Source organism: Schistocerca gregaria, chromosome 2 (assembly GCF_023897955.1).
Source record: "Schistocerca gregaria isolate iqSchGreg1 chromosome 2, iqSchGreg1.2, whole genome shotgun sequence".
In the NCBI taxonomy this organism is placed as follows: Eukaryota; Metazoa; Arthropoda; class Insecta; order Orthoptera; family Acrididae; genus Schistocerca; species Schistocerca gregaria.
The window spans coordinates 753,699,988-753,721,357 of NC_064921.1; the positions used below are offsets into that span (position 1 = coordinate 753,699,988).

General features: G+C 38.1%; 1 protein-coding gene across 3 annotated transcripts in view; it reads right to left on the reverse strand.

Moving 5' to 3' along the window:
* Positions 1–287: 287 nt before the first annotated feature.
* Positions 288–21,370, reverse strand: part of LOC126334936 (uncharacterized) — a 194,971-nt gene continuing 173,888 nt past the window's right edge. Inside the window, exons 11-14 of one of the 3 annotated variants that reach the window (XR_007564790.1) lie at positions 19,754–19,850; positions 5,438–5,602; positions 2,774–2,940; positions 294–1,044 (exon numbers count right to left, since the gene is read on the reverse strand). Coding sequence is in view for 2 of the 3 variants with exons in the window: in XM_049997677.1 (XP_049853634.1) it covers positions 5,487–5,602; positions 19,754–19,850 (213 nt within the window). In the remaining variant the exon portion in view is untranslated. Of the gene's footprint in view, positions 2,941–5,437; positions 5,603–19,753; positions 19,851–21,370 lie in introns of all 3 variants that reach the window. The other 2 variants (XM_049997677.1, XM_049997678.1) reach the window with 2 other exon arrangements.

The following is a 21,370-nucleotide window of genomic DNA, read 5'->3' on the forward strand; positions in this document are numbered from 1 at the left end:
CTCAGCTGTCCTCACTACTTCATCTGTCAAAGGTACCAATTCACCTTCTTTTGTAATTGTTCCACCTATTTGAATTAGATATTGCCTAATGCTGCCTGTGGATCAACTAATGAGGACATAATAATACTGATAAAATATTAATGAGGTTTAAATGATTGTTTCTCCTTACTTCACTTTTTTGCCATTTCTGTGTTGATCAAAATTAATAGTGGATGGCAGTATGTAAATGAAATTATTCTTATTAAGTATAAGTAAAAGGTGAAATAATCTTGGACTTTCTAAGTGAATTTGATATTCAAATTAAGTTTATTTTTTGTGTTGTTACAAATGTATTTTTACACTACAATAATTCATAACATTCAGAAATTGTCAGACAAAACTGTACAATGAATAAATACTGTGACATTAAATAAACAGTAACATTCCTACAGACTAGAAAAGTACCTGAAGAACTGCCTATAAAGTGCATATACAAAGAGGTACAGGTTATCCTCAACATTCTCCTGATCCATTTGTCCTGGATACTAGAAGTTTCCAGAAAATACATTTATCATGGGACCACTGAGTTGACACATTAGTGCTAGGAAAATATTGTTGTGGAGCTAGATGAATGCACCTCAATATACTACCTGTACAGATGGACACACTAAATTGGCAGCACACAGTAGGAATTAAATCAGTTAAAAACTATAAACTGCATTCCTAAAATAGATGTTGTTCACAGTATTTGTAGACAAGTCAGCACAAATATGGAGATTGTAGTTCTCTAGCAGATGGAAGTATCAGTTTGGACTTATGCCTGGCACACAGTCTTATGGAAATGCTACTACTGGGCCATTGGAGATTGTCTCACAGATTGGCTATAAGTGTCACAACATCAGATACCAGTGTGTAGGAGGTTAATGTAGTCACTTGCTGACTGAGACTACTTGTTTGCACATCTTGAGAGGAAACAAGACACTAAAATGTGTTTTAATAAATAGTTGTCAAGAAAAATTAATTAAGAGAAAAATTAATGTTTGTTTGTCACTGATTATCAGAGGGCTGAAAAGGAAAATTTTACTGTCATGAGTAACAGTGGCAGACTAGGTATACAACACTGTAAAAACAAATTAATATTATGATCAGTACAGAGAAAGTTAATTTTCTTCACTAACAGACTGACAAAAGTGACTGTCTCCCATGGCACACATCTTGTGTTTATTTTTATTTCTACTAAACATTAATCATGTAATAGACTTCACAACTTTAATGAGTAATTCATAAATATATTAATTAATTAAAGCATTAGGCACCTATGCAGAATGCAAGTAACTAACAGTCTGAAGAAAATGAAACTTAAATGAATTTGAAAAACTGCTGGTACGAATTGCATGAGAATGTTGACACTATTAGACCTACACAGAATGCACAGACATATTGTGTATATATACAAATAAGGGGAGTATGAGCAGTAACATTTGGTTGAACTTATGTGACAGTGCCATCGAAATGCTGAAAATTATGATTTGTCTATCTACCGACAAAAGATAGCAATTATTGCATGAAAATTTGTTTTCAAAATGTCAGGAACAGGTTTTCGCTAAGTTATATCCTATAAATAAGTCTACATTAATTACACCTGTCACAGTCACCAAAGAAGTGATTTTTCCTAAGTTTCATCAGTCAATAAAATTAAAAGAAATTTTTCAGAAAGAACAACAGAAACATCAATTACTCAGTTCATTGTTTTTAAGGTAGCACATTTCTATGCAAATAACATTGTAAGTTTTGGACAGCATGTTCATTGAGATTTCTTTTCTCTCCAACCACATATACGGAAAACATACAAATTATCTTATGTTGTCATAAGTGATGGGTGCAGAACCAATAGAAATTTACAAAATTATGTGTCACAAACTATTACTCTCTTTTAACTCTCTTTTAACAGACTTTCTCAATTGTGAGCAGTCAGTGTCAGTTGTGCAGGAAGACAGACAGAAGTAACTTACTCATACCAAAAAGGACAACTGCATTTATAACACTTGATGCATCAGCCTTGGAAAGGAGGAAAAATATTTATGAGAAGCACCTACAGCACAAGTTTCAAACAGCTTATCATCACAGACATCTACAAGAAATAAATACACAGCTGAAAGTACAAATGACAAAATTATAAACAGCACAGAATATTCAGCAAAAACTCTTGTGTTCTAAACTAACATATCTCAGAAAAATAATGATAGTTGTGGCCAAAGAAACAATAACTAGTTTTCAATAACAACTCCATAAATATTTTGCAACCAACAACAAAATAATCACATGGAAAAACTGAGAGTAATATTGCATTTAACCTCGATTTTCAACAGTTGAAATTCTAGGATGGAATACAAAAAAATGGCTCATTTCTGAAAGTGATATGGCTTTCGAGTGACAAATATGAGAAACATACAAAGCAAATGTAATAGTCTGCTTAGGTTTGTTGCACAGTAAGTTAGTATACATTTGGGTGTTGAAACTTCCTGTTTTGAAAACAAATGAGAGTTCTTTTGAGAAATATATTAAATTTGGCACAATACCGTAGCAACAGAGTCACACAGTCAAGCAGCAAATGATTCAATAAATACACACAAATACATAGAAAAAATACTTCACACACACACACACACACACACACACACACACACACACACACACACCTCAGCTGAATGTTGAAACATATACAAGATGATCTTAAAGTAATCTCACTTACATTAAAAGCAACAAAACAGTATGTGTGTTCAATAGGTTTCACCTTTCTCTATTACACAGCATCCTCAGCATATCACAAATTTCAGGAATAACTTACTAATAGTCAAAACAAGTGAGTAGTGCTTTAAAAATTATCCTTCAAAAGTTATGGAAATTCCTCTGGTGGAAGCACATTGATGATCCATATAACACTCTATCTGCAACCTGAAACTGAAAAAAGAATGTTTTAAATGTCCATATAGCACACGGTCTACAGAAAGAAACTGCTATTCATGGTACCTGAAGTTAACTCTTTTTTAAATTTAATTTCAGCAAATTATTTACAAAAGCAGAAAACATAGAAGTCTTCCTTCAATTCTAACAATATGTGAGGCAGATGTGGAGCACCTAACTGTGACTCAATAGATCAAAAATGAGTGGAACACGGTGGGGACGAAATGTTTTTTTTTAGTAGAGAATATTAAGTTGTGGTTGCAATAAAGATACGTTTATTAGTTCTTCATTTGTGGCATGTTTTGCCTGTATTGAAAGGCATCTTCAGATAATCATATGGAGACAATGCCCCTTAAACACAAACTAGGGCCTGTTTACATCTGTTATTATGTTGTACATATATGATACATAAATAGGCCCTATTTTGTGTACATGTGAAATGCATTGCAAATGAAGAAGTAATAACTCTATCTTTATTGCAACCATTACTGAATTCTCTCTATAACATTACCAGGGTTGCTCAGTGCCATAGACTTTGGGAATGGAGTGGTGTGGTATTTTTAAATGTATTGTTGTCTCTCAGGTTTTCAAAACTTAAATGTTTCACCCAATTTCCTTCCTTTCTCTTTGGTCTTCATTAATACATTCTATATTCCTTTGTCACCATCCACATAGCTTAAATTTTCTTGGCTTTCTATATCCTGACAGAGAAGTTATTCCAAAATTTGAAAAGGCAAGATTCTAAAATCTCTCTTTTTCTCTCTCTCTCTTTAAATATAACTGTCCAAAACCTGCACTACACTAATTCTCAATTTTGTTGTTATTAAGCAGTCACTCTTCTCCTGGATCAAATAGTACAAAAAAGCTGTTGACGTTATTAGTACATAAAAAATGAAAAAAACTATGAACAAGCAACCAGCAACAGAAAAATCAGAGAAGATACTGTTGTTGGATATGACTACCACAGTTAGTACATTATTTTTGTTGTTGAGCAGGTACAATAATATAAAATACAAAATTAAGCAACCTGAAAGTTATTAATACACACAAGACCACAGACTGAGAAATGCAGTTGTAGAAGCTGGGTCTGTCTTTCATTCATTCACAGACAGTGCTCCATAGACTCCATCATAAGGAAATTCGAAATGAGTTAAACTATACATTACAACAGATGTGCAGCTACAATATATTGCTTCTGTACAATAAATTTGTAGCCATAATTAATGAAGTGGCTTATGATATTTACAAAAGATACTTGTAAAACTTAATTTACTCTTAAAATGACTACAAAAAGTATCTAATAACCAACAGTACACCACCAGTTTCAAACTTCCCAGCAGATTAAAACTTTGTGGCAGACCAGGACACAAACTTGAGACCTTTGCCTTTCGTGGATAAGTGTTCTACTGACTGAGCTATCCAAGCACAACTCACAACCTGGCCTTACAGCTTTACTTCTGCCAGAACCTCACCTCTTACCTTTCAAATGTCACATAAGTTCTTATGCATACCTTGTGGGTGTAGCCCTCCTGAATTAAGGGATATTGCAGAGACATGGCTTAGTCACAGTGTGGGGGATGGTTTCCAGAATGAATTATTACTATGTAGTGGAGTGCATACTGATCTGAAACTTCCTGGCAGAACTGTGTACCAGACCATGACTTGAACCTGTGACCATCACCTTTTGCAGGCAAGTGCTCTACTGACTGAGCTATCCCAGGACAGTTCACAACCCATCCTCACAGCTTTATTTCCAGCAGTACCTCATCTCCTTCATTCCATACCTGCAAGGTAAGCAGGAGAACTTCTGTTGTGAAGTTTGGAATGTAAGAGATGAGGTACTGGTGGAAGTAAAGCTGTGAGTACACACTGTGAGTCATGGTTGAACAGGAGTGGGGGTGCTAGACCTGGGGTATGTAGTAGTCATAAAAAAGTTTCCAGTTTCCAAGCTGTTAAAAACCAGCATAATAACCTTTAAATCATTTTCTTCAAATAGAAACACCTGACTACACTATATTTTTCCTTTCACTGTGAACTAAGGGTGGAGGTAAGTGGCCCAGATCCCACTTTCACCGGAGCAAGGGTGCCCTTGTGCTTGGATAGTTCACCTGGTACTTGCCTGTAAGAGGTAAAGGTACCAGGTTCAAGTCCTTCCCCAACACACTGTTGTAATCTGCAATTGCAGGCACAGTTTGCTATAATTTTTATTATTTGTAATATCTTCACTAGAGTAACATTTTTATGTCTTTGACTTTACTACATTCTTGAATGGTTTTATCAAGAGTAGTGAACTATCACATTAATGTCTCACATGGAAATGGTGTATTCCTACCCTTACAAGTCAAGTTTACTCTGTGTGCTGTATTATGAAGACCATCCCCATATTATGCTTATAACTGTATTTTTGTTTGTTATGCCGAGTGTTCCTTTCAGTATTTAATTGCTTTTGATTAATTATTAATGCTGAATATACAGAATTGCGAGACATACTCACCAAACGGTTGTATTGCGTACACAAAGCTGACTAGCAAGTGCCATATGGATTATGACGTACAAGGAAGCTGCTCATATCTCAGGCACATCCCAATGTTGTCATCGGGGGACTCATTCTCTTTTCCAGGACCAAACTGCACACGGATGGTGAATGGTGTTGTGCTACCTATGAAAACCATAATGTCCATGTATTTTATCACAAACCAATGTTGCCAAGTAACCTATATTTGAGATGAATTTCCAATTTACAAGAATTTCTACAGATTGTTTTAGAATTTGAGAGCTTATTTTGTCAATACATACAAAGAACACTGTCTCCAATTACTAAAAACATGTAGCACTTGAAAACATAATGTTTTCAGCCAGTAAAATTAAGATAATGCAAATTTTAGCTTCCAAGTACATCTCATGGACAGCTTCAAAGTGACAGCTTCCAAAAAGCTTCTCACCACCCCTTACAACTAAGTTAGTTGATGAAACAAGCAACAAAAAAGCATACTGATAGTGCACTGGGTATGAAAGGCAGGCATCCAAGTTTGAGCTGTGTGGGATAGCCGCGCGGTCTGAGGTGCCTTGTGATGGTCCACGTAGCTCCCCTCCATCGAAGGTCCGAGTCCTCCCTCGGGCATGGGTGTGTGGTTGTCCTTAGCATAAGTTAGTTTAAGTTAGATTAAGTAGTGTGTAAGCTTAAGGATTGATGACCTCAGCAGTTTTGGTCCTGTAAGACCTTACCACAAATTTCCAAAGTTTTCCAAGTTTGAGTTCCATGCCAACAGACTGAATTAAATTATCAGGCACACTCAACTCAGAATCACTCTGTAAAACAGTAGAGCAACTCATCTCAAGAAAAAATGTCATCTTCAGATTCAGGATAGAATGTGATGCTTTCAAGTATTAAATTAAGGTGAGAGATTCTGATGTTGCAAAATCAGTAATATGAGAGAATGTGCTTGACTGACTGATTTATGATCCACTATGCAACACTGAACCACTCTTTGCCTCTTTCACTTTAAAGAAAGATCTACTATCACAATTGCTGAATGTTCTAGTTAACCAGGCATCAATCTTTAACCAACTGTCAAAAAGGCACTTTTATCCTTCACAGTGTAGCCACAAATGAATTATTGCAGTGATTATTGGAGGAAGTATGATGTGAAATGTCTTACAAATATTCCAAACCACTATCACTTGAAATACATCCAGTTTTATAATAGTATGTACCAGCTCTGCAGGCCCTCTTACAAAATACAACCATTTTTCCATATGAGCCACAGATATTTGGGGGTAATCTGATGCTTCCCACAAATCTAGATCTACAATCTACTATGAGTTTGAGCGAGGACATATAGCATATCAGACTATTTTACCACTTCTTGTTCTGATCACAGTATGCAATAAGAAACACTATTGATTACCCTAACTATGTAGTCAAATTTCTCTGATTTTACTTTCATGTTCATTACACAAGATGTAAATCAGATGAATTAATATGTTTCTTCTCTTGTGGGATCTTCAAATTGTTCTCCCTGCTACAATAGTACTTAGTTGTAGCATCCTCCACCAAAGTTTGTTGAATATTTTGGTGATATGCTCATGTTGACCAAATACATTAACACCAAATTGTGTCATTCTGCTATAAATCTTTCCTACCTTTATCATTAATCTATATAGAGTAAATGACCCAGATCCATGAACAATACTCAAAAATTGGTCAAACATAATGCCTGTAAGCACCTTGACACATAGCAAGATGTAGTAGCTCCTACTACTAGAACTGTACTCTTTAAATAATTCCCACAACCCCCCTCCCTCTTCCATAATATACATATGTGTACATAAAATTGCAAAATTTTTATTCATTCAAGTATTTCATTAAATTTTATTATTTGTGTGATAATTTACAGTCTGTTGATGAAATTGCTGTAAATAGTTCACGTAGAAACAATTTATGTGCACATTAATATTCAGCTCCACTAAAAAGGGTTTGTTTTAAAATTAACATACATTGTTTGAAAGCCCTCATTCTCCTCTTTCAAGCAAATGTTTTACTTTTTATGAAAACTTAATGTTTCAAAAGTTATCTTATTCAAAGTTTCATATTCCAGAACATTTCAGTCTTAAATTCCACTGTTATGACTGCATAGCCCAAATTTTCTGTTCCCAAAAATGCATAACTCTCCTAAAATAATACATTAATTTATGAAATATCCAAATTATACTATGTAATTTTTTAGAATATTCTGGCTGACACTGAAAATCCCAGCATATTTTAGAACCTCAACATCATAGAATAGTACCTATAGTTTTACCACTTACTGATTCTACATATTCTACAGCTCATAGTTAATCAAGATAAATTGACTGACTAAATTGTTTTTGTATGTTTCACTGTCCTTGTCTTTCATGTTTATGACTAAAATGTAATAGCTCTGTATTTTATATTTTTGACATTTGTACTTATATAAGCGTCTAGTACTTGGAATGGCTGATCGTCCAGGTCTGTTAAGTGCTGTTGGCAAGTGGTGCGCACTCAGCCATTGTGAGGCAAATTGAGGAGCTAGATGACTGAGAAATAGCAGTTCTGGCCACAAAAACTTACAATGGCCTGGAGAATGTTGTAATGACCACATGCCCTCCATACCCTCCGTCAACTAGGGATGACACAATGGTCAGTCAGTATTGTTGGGTCTTCTGAGGTCTGCCTAAATGGAGATAGTTTAAAGTCATTATGCACCAAGCAAAAGTCAGTTAGAGTCCAGCAGTGAACTAGCAAACTTTTAAGTCAGTTCTATGTTGGTAACTAGTCATCAAGCATACATCTTATGTTCAGTATTTGATTTTCATCATATAATTATTAGTGTGCAATGCATATCCAATGTGTAATGTTCCACAATCAGTGCCCAGTAGACAAAATGTGAATCTCCACGATCGTCAGTCTTTGCCACTTATTAAATTGTGTGTGCAGTGCGAAACTAATCAGAGCCTGTGAAGCGTACTGATCTTAGTTACAAAACTGATGTTAATACATTACAATCAAGCCAATCATGAAAAGCGCATTTAGTGCCAATAAATAGGAAGAGAATGAAAATGTGAATTCTACAGTGATATGTACATTTATTCAATAACTGTTCATCACATCAAATAATCACAGGAAGAATATTAAAGGAGAAATTCCATTCCTTGTTTGTGGATGAATTACACTTCAACAACACTCTCAGCGAGGCACAAGCCTTCCTCATGACCAGTTTTATATGTGGTCATACTACTTACAATCACTCCAAACAGATACTTCTATATATTTGATCAATGTGAGCGATTTTATAATGCTAATACATATTCACAAATATCAGACTTTTTCACCTATTTGCCCAAATTATGTTCACATTTATTTATTTCGAAGTTCAGCTGCCAACCTTTGCCGCAAGTTCTGATCATCTACAAGTCTTCCTGTATTCTGTAACAAATTTCTAACAGTGTCACATCCCTCTACATTGATGCATCATCTACATATAGTTTTATAGAACTATGAACATTACCTGCTAGTTCATCAATATTGGTAACGGTCCTTATCAGATGTCCTTAAAGTATTATACAGGGCATTTCGCAATTCATGTTACACACTTCTAGAAGTTGTGGAGGGAACTTAGTAGACTAAGTTTTACATAGAAACCTCTGTCCAGAAATAGTTCATTCCCAGATTGCAAGGAAAACAAGAGCTGTTCAACTGTGCATTAGATGTTTCTTAAGAAGTTCGCCTGTTATGGCATGCTATCCACATTCATGAATGATACGATGATGTGATGTCCTCTGTTTCCATCTGCCTTGTCTTCATGCTTCCTGGTGGTGCATCAGTTGACTTTAGAGTGATTAGTATTTGCAGTAACAGGATGCCTGAATATGTGTTCACAGAGTACGCAGTATATTATGAAGCTTGCCTTAGTGGAAGTGATGTTTCATGTATGTACCACGAGTACTTTCCAAATGATGTCATGTTTGCCAGAGCAGAACAACAGTTGCGGGAAAGTTGGAAATTCACAAGTGACTGAGCAAACTGTATAGCCCCAAGAAGGTGGTAACTGTTTTATTGGAAGAGGAAGTGCTTCATCAAGTTGAAGAGAACCCATTGACAAGTACCCGAGCTATTGCATGTGCATCTCTCATCTGTCTAATGTGATCCGCATGAACAGTACCTCCATAGGTACCACCCTCAGAAAGTACATGCCATGCTCCTGGCAGATTTCGTGCAACATATTTCAACAGGTAAGATGTTCTGAACACTCAAAGTAGCCACATCTGGAATCGAGAAAACCCCAAAACAGCATGTACATGAAGATTTCAGCACACAGTCGACCTCAACATCTGGGCAGGTATCTGTGATGGTCGTGATAATGAGCCATGCCTCTTTCCTCTCCACTGAAACTCTCTCAGTTTCAGATACTTGATATTTCTGCAACAATTGCTGGCAGAGTTTTTGGCAGATGTGCCATTGGATATTCAGCATGAATTATGGTTCCAGCATGAAGTTGCAGCAGTATCATAGTTCATGTCCAAACCCATCTGAACATAGTCTAAAGGGACAGTTGGATTGGTCAAGATGGGGCACATACTTGGCCCCACCTCAACCCCAGATTTAACCCCCTTTTTACTTGTTCTTCTAGGTATACATGAAGAGTCTTGTTAATGAGACCCGTGGGGAGTCAAAGAAAGATCTGGATACACGGATCTTGGCTGTGGCAGAAGGGATTAACCATATACCACACATGTTGGACAGAGTTTATACCAACTTAGTGCACTGATACACTATGTGCATTGAACTTGGTAATTATATCAAACAGCTGTCGTAATATAATAGAAAATAGGAGTGAAATCTGTATATCTTGTTTTCCTTGTAACATGGAAACAAACCACTTCTGGACATGGGTTCCTATTTAAAAACTTCATCTATTAAGTCCCCTCTACAACCTCTATAAGTTTGTAATATAAATTGTGGAACACCCTGTACATGCTACATTCACTTGTCAGTGCCTATCTATAAGGAACATTGTGACTTGGTCTGTTTTTCTATGAAATTTTCAATTTAAAGAGACATAGCACTTTTTCATGCTCTAGACAACAGTGAAGATCTGAATCACAAGCTACTTGAAAAATCAAGAAACTTAGCATCAACTTAGGTTCAGCTGCTTACACTTTGTGCCAACAGAACAATAGATGAGAATGTTTCAACCCTTACTAACTTCAGTAGGGACAGTCATTAAATTATTCCCATGTGTATGCATGACAATTACTGGAATAAGGCAAATGAGAATTAAGTAGCTTTTACAAATATGTTTCCATAAATAGGATAATAGGCACCTACAATGAAAACATTGTTCTAAAAGCAGCCTCTTTTTCCATTAAGAACTATTCTTACTGATTTGTTCAAGTTAAGTTCCCGTATCTCACATGCATTTAATAATGTCACAGTAAGATATTTTCATTTTAATCTCCATTTTTAAGAGTTGCAGAAATTATAGAAATAATCAGAAAACATAGCAGTCATTACCAATGTAATCACAACTGAAATACAGTGAGCAGTAAGAAACATAATTATTGCTACCAAAACCTAGCTCATTTGTCATTCCAATTCAGTTTATCCAAATGAATATGACATGGGCCCCTCATGAAAATATTTTCAACTAAAGATGAATAACTGAAGTGTGTGCACAAATAACACTGTATGGCACATTTTGACATTTTGTAAGATTTTGTGGAAAATGTTGTCTGCTGTAATAGTTGACCAATTTACCATCAAGGACAGCATTAAACAGCAAGGACATCACACAGTTTTTGCACCTCTGCACAAACAATGTTGTATGTCACAAGAATAGCAGAGTGTGTCAAGGTGACATTCAATGCAAGTTGGTTTGAAATGTGCAAATAATGCACAGAGAAGAGAAATTAACATCAGCAATTGGCAGAATATTGAGAGGTAAAGGCTTTGTGATGCAGGATTTGAACAAAAATTATGAAAAGGAAAGGAAGTCCCCACAAAATAGCTTCCAACACAGGTGAGTGGAATAATGCTGTATCGATTTTATAAAAATATGTAAGTCCTGTACAGTGGCATATGGGCCCTGTAGAGTACATTACTCTAACAATGTACATTATGTGCACCTTCTGAAAACAGTACAGTAAAAAGAATGTAACATGAACAAAATTAACTATAGTTCTGTAGTTACCATCAACAACAAAATATAATGCACAACCTGAGCACTGTCATATTATTAAAAGAGAATGTGAAATATGACAACCCAGTTGAATTCTAGATAGTAATATTGATTGTTTGCATCATTCAGGACTGTTTATGCAATGCAGAAGTGTGTTCAAAAGAAGGATGCAAGGACATAAGCCTGGACATTAATTAAAGTTGTGTAAAGAATATAATGCCTTGACATATGACAAGCACTTCATTTACTTGTTAAATGTGTGGATATAGGCATTGCAGCTGGACTAAAAAAAGAAAGGTACAACAGACAATACTTCATGGAAACAAGCTATTATCCAGTACAGTCGAAAGAAGTGTGCCAAAAAACATTACTTGACATACTCTGCATCACTCAATAATGAATACAGACTCTTCAACATAAACTAAATGGTGGAATGACCACTCCTAGAAATGGTCAAAGAAAACATTACAGTAGGCCACATGCCATATCACATGACAACAGGGCTCTGATTCAGCAACACATTCTGCGCTTCTCAAGGTAGATGAACCATTACACCAGGAATAAATTGTCTAAGGAATGTCTGCACCTCAATCTCAACCTCGGCAGAATGTAATGATTGTTAACTGAAAATTTTCTTGGTAAATCAATAACCAGGTCATATTATCATAGTGTGTTTCAAACAGATTTTAAGTGGCATTTAGGAACACCTAGATCAGATACTTGCAGACAGTGTGATTTGTTGTTTAACAAAATTATCATAGCTTCAGATGAAATAGAATTACGCAACATAGAAATTGAGTGAGTTGCATCATGCAAAAGCAGACCAAGCACACAAAGTGCTAAAAAACAATACAGAAATGGCTAAAAGGAACACCAATATACATGTTTGTGTGTTCACCTACAACAGGTTTTACTTTGTCCTACACTGATGGATTCCATGGTATTCTACCAGTGACAGTTTTCATCATACAATTCCAGGCTTCATGACATGTACCAGAAATGTCACAATAAATTTGTAGGATGATTCCAGTACAAGGAGAGATTCACTCAAAATAACTACCTATCTGCTTAAATTTGTGATGAACAATTACAACATGCTTGAAGAAGGTATGGAACACAAAACAGCTGTACGGTTCGACCACTGTGTTGGTCAGAACTATAACTGGAGAGTTTAGTGTTTTATTTCTATCTGGTCAGCTGCCAGGGCTTTACAGAAATAAATCAAAAGTTTTCATGTTCTGGTCATAGTTTCCTACCTTGTGACGGGGACTTTGCAATTATCCAGATGAAAGAAAGTATTAGAAGTTATGGTTCCTTGAGATGGAAGCATGTCATTGCTGAAACCTTTGTCAAACTTTCAAAGCTGACCATTCAGGAGACAATGATAATGGAAGATATCAAGGATGTAGGATCCATTGAGTTGGTTTTCAAGAAGTCACATGCTCTAAAAATTACTGGTGTACTCTGGCCAAAGCTGAGTAGTCACAGTCCTTGAGGAAAAAGCAAATGTCGTAATCAAAACATGCTTCACTCATGGGAAAGCACTGCATTGTAAAAATTGGTTGTGAACATCAAGTACAAATTTTACAATGCCTTCTGGTTTTCAGCTGCTCTACAGAGGGGCACTGAAATTTTAAGGAGAAGAAAAGGAGTCTATTGAGCACAATGAAATACAAGGGGCCAAAATGCAGGGATTTCTACAAAAACCTGCATTTTGACACCTGAGTTTAGTGTACCAGATTTGTGTCTCAACTTGATAACAAACTCTTGCTCTATTACTTTTTTGAATATCAAAGTAATCAGATTACAATAAATATTGTTTTGTATCTTGTTATAATTTTCTTACCCACAACTTTTGGCTTCTAGACAAACTTATCACTACAGCAGAGTACAGAATGATCTGGAATAATGTTGTATATCCATTGCTAAACAGTATTTTTCCATTTTAATACATACTTATTTTCAAAAGAATGATGCTTAGTGCAATTTTAAAAAGTACAACCAAGTATTTTCAACAGTCTGTGTGCACAGACAATACATATCTGCTATTACATTATTATTTTGCAACAACTCTCTGTAATTAACAGTTTTTGTCAATTTCCTAAAAATTGCAAAATGTGCCATACAACATTATTTGTGTGCAAGCTTCTACATTAAAATTATTGATCTAAACTCATACAAAATGAACAAGTACAAATGGTAAAACTAAGATTCTTCTGATACCAAATTTTACTCTTCACCGGAAGTTCTTCTGCACTCATTGTGAAGATTTTATTAGCTGACAAAGGTGTTATAACTCCAAGTTGAACAAATATAATTCAAGGACGACGCAATACATGAAAGTCACAGATCATGTAAACAGAGTAAGACGTGTGTACACTTAAACAGTCAAATCATTACTGAGTCCAAGTCTAGCGGCTGCTGACTGGCTGACCGCTTAGGTGGCGCTGCTGCTGCATGGCTGGAAGACAGTGCCGCATGTAGAGGACGTGCGTAACTGTGCGGCAACACTTTGAAACATCCACAAGTAACAACACTTTTCCCCCCTTTTAATTTTTTGCACAGGTCTTTATGGAGGTGGCCTGTAGATTGCTAACATCCATAGGTGTTGTTGGAGTGGCCGCAAAGTCTCAAGGAGGAGGCTCCCCGTATGGACAGAAGTGTCCCCAATGATAATGGGTCAAGATGACAGGAGACGTGGGGGTCGAATCTGCTGGTGCCCCGTGCCCCAATGTGCCTGTTGCGGCAAGTCCAGTTGTTGTAACAGGAGACTTGGGCGATGTGTCGGCGTCTGTAGGAGAAGGAGGCGAGTAGAATTGTTCTGACAGATGATGGTCATCTGGTTCCTGCATGGGCACGTCTCCTGGTGGCATCAGTTCTTGTGCTTGCACCGATATGATGGTGAGAGGACTGTGTTGTGAGTAATGAGAGACCCCAGTATCCCGAGCATCAGGTAGAGCCGAAGGTGGTATAGCAGCATCCGGAACAGAAGTTGCCGGCACACGAGGCTGAAGCTGGTCCAAATGACGCACTTTAACACCTATGTCCATCTGTATTTCATACAGGTGTCAGCGACAGTGTCGTAAGATGCGGCCAGGACCCCATTTTGGCTGCCTGTCATATCCTCGTACCCATATGAGGTCATCGGCGGTGAACCGGCCAAGCGAAGGCACCCGCAGTTGTGAGGTGGAAGGCCGCAGAAGATGAGGTAGCGTGTGGGGCTGTCAGTCAGGTAAGAGCTCAGCCGGACTGTGGTCGCCCATGAGGGTGAAACGGTAGGAAGCCAGAAATTGGAGAAGTGCATCATCAGCAGCAGAAGTCAAGAGTTTCCTCATCTCAGCCTTAAATGTGCGGACCAGTCGTTCAGCCTCACCGTTTGACTGTGGATGGATCGGAGGGGCTGTGACATGCATGACACTGTGACGGGCACAAAAATCCCCAAAATTGGAAAAGGCAAATTGTGGACTATTGTCAGTAACAAGAGTAGAGGGAAGGCCTTCCAAAGAGAAAATTCAAGCTAGAGCATTGGTAGTTGCTGCGGTGGTAGGCAACCGACGTGCAATGGACAATGAAAGGAAATCAGAGTAGGCATCAATAACGAGAAGCCAATAAGTACCTAAAAAAGGTCCCGCAAAGTCAGCATGAACACACTCCCAGGGCGTCTCAGGCAAAGACCACAGTGACAAAAATGACTTCAGGGCAGTGGCCTGTGACGCACAAGGGCCGCAGGCAGCGACCATGTGTGCAATTTCCAAGTCGATGCTGGGCCAGTACACATGACGACACGCCAGAGATTTTGTGCGAGAGACACCCCAGTGCCCTTGGTAAAGGAGGCGCAAGACCAAAGCCCTCAAAGACACAGGTACCACAACACATGGCAAAGTATTTTCGGTGGAAAGGAGGATAGCACCATCCCTAGCCGTGAGGCGGTAACGCAAAGCGTAGTAGTTCTGCAACGGATCAGAAGTCTTAGCAGACAGACGATCTGGCCAACCCTTCTGATAACAGTGTAAAACCCGGGAGAGGGTAGGGTCAGAACCCATGGCAGCTGCCAGCCAGTCCTTGGTGATGGGGAACCTGTCCACAACTCGCTGCTCGGTAACATCCAGGTGGAAACACAAAAGTTCATCCCTATCGAATGCCAGATCAGAACCCATGGGAAGGCAAGACAATGCATCAGCATTCGCATGTTGAGCCGTCGGCCGGAAATGAATCTCATAATTGAACCGAGACAAGTAAAGAGCCCAACACTGGAGGCGGTGTGCAGCCCTGTCGGGAAGTGATGTTGATGGATGAAACAAGGAAACAAGTGGTTTGTGATCCATAACAAGATGAAATTTGGATCCAAAGAGAAAAACACCAAACTTATGAAGAGCATAAATAATGGCCAAAGCTTCTTTTTCAATTTGAGAATACTTTCGCTGGGCATCCATGAGCGTTTTGGAGGCATAAGCAATGTGTTGTTCAGAACTGCAGAAAAACAGTGTGCAAGGACTGCACCGACCCCATATTGAGAGGTGTCCATGGCAAGAACAAGATTTTGGCCAGGTCAATAAGTAGCCAGGCACGGGGCCTGTTTCAGCATAGTCTTCAATTGCTGGAAAGCCGCATCGCATGACGCGGACCAGTGAAAAGGCATGTTTTTATGCAACAGGTGATGCAACGGCTGAGCCACCGAAGCAGCAGATGGTAAAACCCTGCGGTAGTATGCTATTTTCCCCAAAAAGGCCTGCACTTCCTTAACAGATGTAGGGCGAGAAAGGGCATCGATTGCAGCAAAAGTTTCCTGAAGCGGACAAATACCATCCCAAGAGAGTTGAAACCCCAAGTACATGATAGATGCCTGAAAAAATTTTGATTTTTGAAGATTATACTTACGACCGGCAATCTGTAAGACATGAAGAAATGTGCAGAGATTTTGAAGATGTTCTTCAGTGGTGGAGCCAGTGACAACAATGTTGTCCATGTAATTTATACACCCAGGGACAGTGAGCAATAATTGTTGCAAGAATTGCTGAAAGAGAGCAGGGGCGCTGGCAACCCTGAATGGCAATCGTTGGTATTGATAGAGGCCGAAAGGCGTGTTGAGGACCAAAAACTGCCAGAAAGCAGCGTCAAGAGGAAGTTGATGATAAGCTTCTGACGGGTTAGGTTTAGAAAAATATTGGCCTCCAGCAAGTTTAGTGAACAATTCTTCAAATTGAGGCATAGGGTAAGTGTCAATAAGGCATTGAGCATTTACAGTGGCTTTGAAATCGCCGCAGAGATGAAAATCACCATTTGGCTTAGTAACGACAATGACAGGAGAGGACCACTCACTGGAAGTGACAGGAAGCAATACCCCCGAAGCAGTGAGACGATCCAGCTCCCGTTTTACCTGATCACGAAGGGCCACAGGAATGGGCCGAGCCCGAAAAAAATTTGGCCGAGCAGTGGGTTTGAATGTGATATGAGCTTCAAAGTCGTTTGCATGGCCTAACCGAGGAGAAAAAAAGAGATGAAAATGTAGATGACAAGGAATCCAACTGAGCATAAGGGATAGCATCAGAGACGATATTGATGGGGTCATCTATGGAGAACCCAAAAACATGAAAGGCATCTAAACCAAAAAGATTCTCTGCATTACTATGATCGACCACAAATATGGGAACAGTGCGAATGACAGATTTGTAAGATATCTCAGCATCAAATTGTCCCAAGAGAGAAATCTTCTGTTTCTTGTAAGTCTTTAATTGCCTAGTGACAGGTGACAGAATTGGAGAACCCACTTGAAGATATGTCAGAGAATTGATGATAGTGGCAGCAGAACCAGTATCCACCTGCATGTGAACATCTCGACCAAGTATTTGGACAGTGAGGAATAACTTCCCTGAAAGGGAAGAAGTGCAATTGACAGACAATACAGAATTAGAATCAGTGTCATGTTCATGAACCTCATGTATGTGGCCAGATTTCCAAACGAATGACACATGACCCTTTTTTTTTGCATTTGTGAGACACGGCTCAATGTTGCGGACAATCCTCTCATGAATGTTTCATAAAACACTGCGTACATAAAGCAAGTTGCTGTGGGGTTTGCTGCAGTTTCTTAAAAGTTTGTTTATGGTTAGGCCAAGGCTGCGCTTGGGAGCGTACTGCTGCCACATCGGCCGGTGAGGACATGCCACGCACTTCATCAACAGCGCACAGAGGTTGTATTTCCCCAATGTCACCCAATGCCTCTATTTGTGCTCTAGCGGCATGAGAAATTTCAAAAGACTGAGCGATTGATAGGACTTCATCTAGAGTCGGATTTGCCAACTGAAGAGCATGTTGCCTAACTTCTTTGTCGGGCACTGATCGGATAATAGCATCCCGTACCATGGAATCGGTGTAGGCTTCTTTGTGAACTTCAGTAACAAATTGACACTTTCTACTGAGGCCATGAAGTTCAGCAGCCCAAGCACAATAGGATTGATTCGGTTGTTTTTGACAACAATAAAAGGCAACACGAGAGGCTACCACATGTGTATGCTTTTGAAAATAGACAGACAGAAGTGAGCACATTTCCGCAAAGGACAAAGATGCAGGATCTTTCAAAGGAGCCAATTGCAACAACAACCAATACATTTGAGGTGAAATCCATGAAAGGAACAGAGACTTACATGTTTGGTCGTCCGCAACATGAAACTCCAAGAAGTGCTATCAAAGGCGTTTTTCGTAATCAGATCTGTCTTCCGCCGTCTCCTCGTATGAAGGAAAAGGAGGTAGAGACAACGACGAGAGACACCCCGCATTAGATGTCGCGATGAAATCACGAATCGCATTTGTGCGAAGTGTTTGCTGTTCTATGAGACCTTGCAATAGTTGCTCTAACATAGCCATGGAAACATGTGGGTCAACGATGAAAAAGAAAAATCCCATCCTCGTCGTCAACTTCAAGTTGAACAAATATATTTCAAGGACGACACAATACATGAAAGTCACAGATCATGTAAACAGAGTAAGACGTGTGTCCACTTAAACAGTCAAATCATTACTGAGTCCAAGTTTAGCGGCTGCTGGCTGGCTGACCGCTTTAGGTGGGGCTGCTGCGGACACGCGTAATTGCCAGGCAGCACTTTGAAAGATTGGCGAGTCACAATAAAAGGATTGAAAGGAAGAGGCAGATAAGTCACCAGACAGGGGGAAGCAGACATACAGAGAGAACAAAACAAATGGTAAACAATAATTAAAGGCTACACAAGTGATAAACAATAATTAAAGGCTAGAGCAGAATTGAATTAAATTGTAGAAATAGTTTAGTGTGATAGATAAAAGTAAGAGCAATGTCCAGTTATATAAAAGGGGAGTCAAATGATGAGGCATGAAAACAAACCCAGTCAAGTTGCACAACAGGAAGTGAACACATTATCATGAGAGGGGAAAAGGTCAGTGTAGAGAAGCAGATGAGGCATTATGGGGGGACCTTTGTAGTAAGAGGGGAAACAGAGGAACACTCCAATGAAATATTATGCACACAAAATATGACATGCCATCAGTCTGGTACTACATATAATACCCTACTTAATTAACATACTTTAAACAATTCCTAACTCCTATACTCATCTTTGGTCCTAGGCTTGCTAATAACCTCTCTATGACACCTATTCCTTGAACTTACTATAACTCAACAGTCTATAGCTTTGTTGTGGGCATCTCATGGTTCATAAGAGGCAATTTTTATAATAGCCAAAGGTGCAGCATAAACACTGCTCTGCATTAGACGTTGGTGCGAGAAATAACTGACTTTCCTCCACAATAAACTACTGCCACCAAATATTCTCTAGTGCCATACTGGATTATGTTTCAGCACAGTCTGCTGCTCAGCACCATCTCAGGGCAAAATGTAGTAAAAAATGCAGAGGATAATAACATAACTTAAAGAGTATGACATGATCCACTGCATAGACATTTCAAACTGACAGAAGGTATTATATTAAAAACAAAGATTCCAAGACTTACCAAGCGGGAAAGTGGCGGCAGACAGGCACATGAACAAAACACACAAACACACACACAGAATTACAGAAGGTATTGATTGACACAGTCCTCTGAGCTAATAGTGTCATATATATTATCAGTGGACTTACTCTCTACTCTGCATGGTACCTCTCCAGGGCTGCAGAAGGAGCTGCCACAATGAAGCAAGTCACACACTCCACCCATTCCTCCACCATTTTCTTTTGGCTAGAAAAAAGTAACACATCGAAAGGGCTATTAGCATTCATATTGTAAACTTACTGCATCATCTTTCTTAGTACAGGACCAACAGTATAAAGTGAACAGAAGTGTAAAAGAAGGTACCAATCAACAACCCCTGAAAAGCTATAAAATGTTAAAACAAAAGAAGTTATTACGTGCATGTGATGGATTCTGTGTCCAACACCTATAAAAACTGTTCTCTATTATTGCAATGATTGTGAACAATAGCAAAGCCCTCCTTGCCTAGAACACAGCAACTTACAAAAACTTTAATTTTAGAGGTGTTTTAAAAACAAGAGCTAAATTTTAGTTTAGTAATAATAGTCTGTAGATTCAAAATAATGACATATACATATAATAGTCATTGTAATTATAACTATTATGATTTAGTTCTGTTGAGTTATTCTTATGTTTCATTGAAGTTTAAAAAGAAAATAACAATTGGTCGCCAAGGACATTATGAAATCCTCCAAATAAAAAGACCTAGAGGTTCCAATTGCAATCAAAAATACTAAAGAATATACACGAAAGCATTGCTATCAGCAAATAAATCCAAGAATGACAATGTCCCATGCAATTTTGACAATAAAATCAATGCAATTTGGACAGTTTGTATTCGACAATAATAGAAATCATGATGAAACACAGACTTGCCTGCTACTTTAATAAATATAACTTTCTACTAAATCACAGTTTGGGTTCATGCAGGGTAGTGATACAGAAGCAGCAGTAGCAGAATTTTCCAAAATCATAATTGAGGACCTGGATGGAGATGATTGTGTAGCATAACCTTTTTTAGGTCTGCCCAAAGCATTCAACACAGTAGATCACAAAGTATTACTCCAAAAATTAAAGATTACAGGAATAAGAAGAGTAGTAAACAGGTAGTTCCATTTATATCTCATGGAAAGAGTACACATAGCACAAATTTAACATACCAGAAGAAATCTTAATTGTACATTAAAACCTCTTTCTGATTCTAAACATAACAACATTGCCAACATCAGAGCTCCACAGGAGAGTGTATTGTATCAAATTCTATTACACATCAATATTAATGATTGCAGGGAGATGAAATTCTGTTTGCTAAAAACAGCAGGGCTACTACTGTGCAAAGATCATGGTATGCTAACAGATGTACACAAATGGTCAGAGGAGAATGGAGTAACCCTTAATGTAAAGAAACCAAACAGCATGTATTTCTATATAAACAAAAATAATAACAATATCAAATTAATTTAAAAGTGGCTCCATAATCTGTGTAATTAACATAAAATTTTTAGAGCTGTATATAGTGAAGCAAATGAAGTGGAGAGAACATATCACAAATACAGCAAAAAGAATATCATCTGCATGCTACAATTTAAGGGTATTAGCATCAGTGTGTAATAGTAATGGCTTGAAAATAACTTCATATGCATATGTTCACTCAGTCAAAAGTTATGATATAATTTTCTGGGACCCTAGCAGACAGAACCTATGAAAAATTTTCAAATTACAAAAGA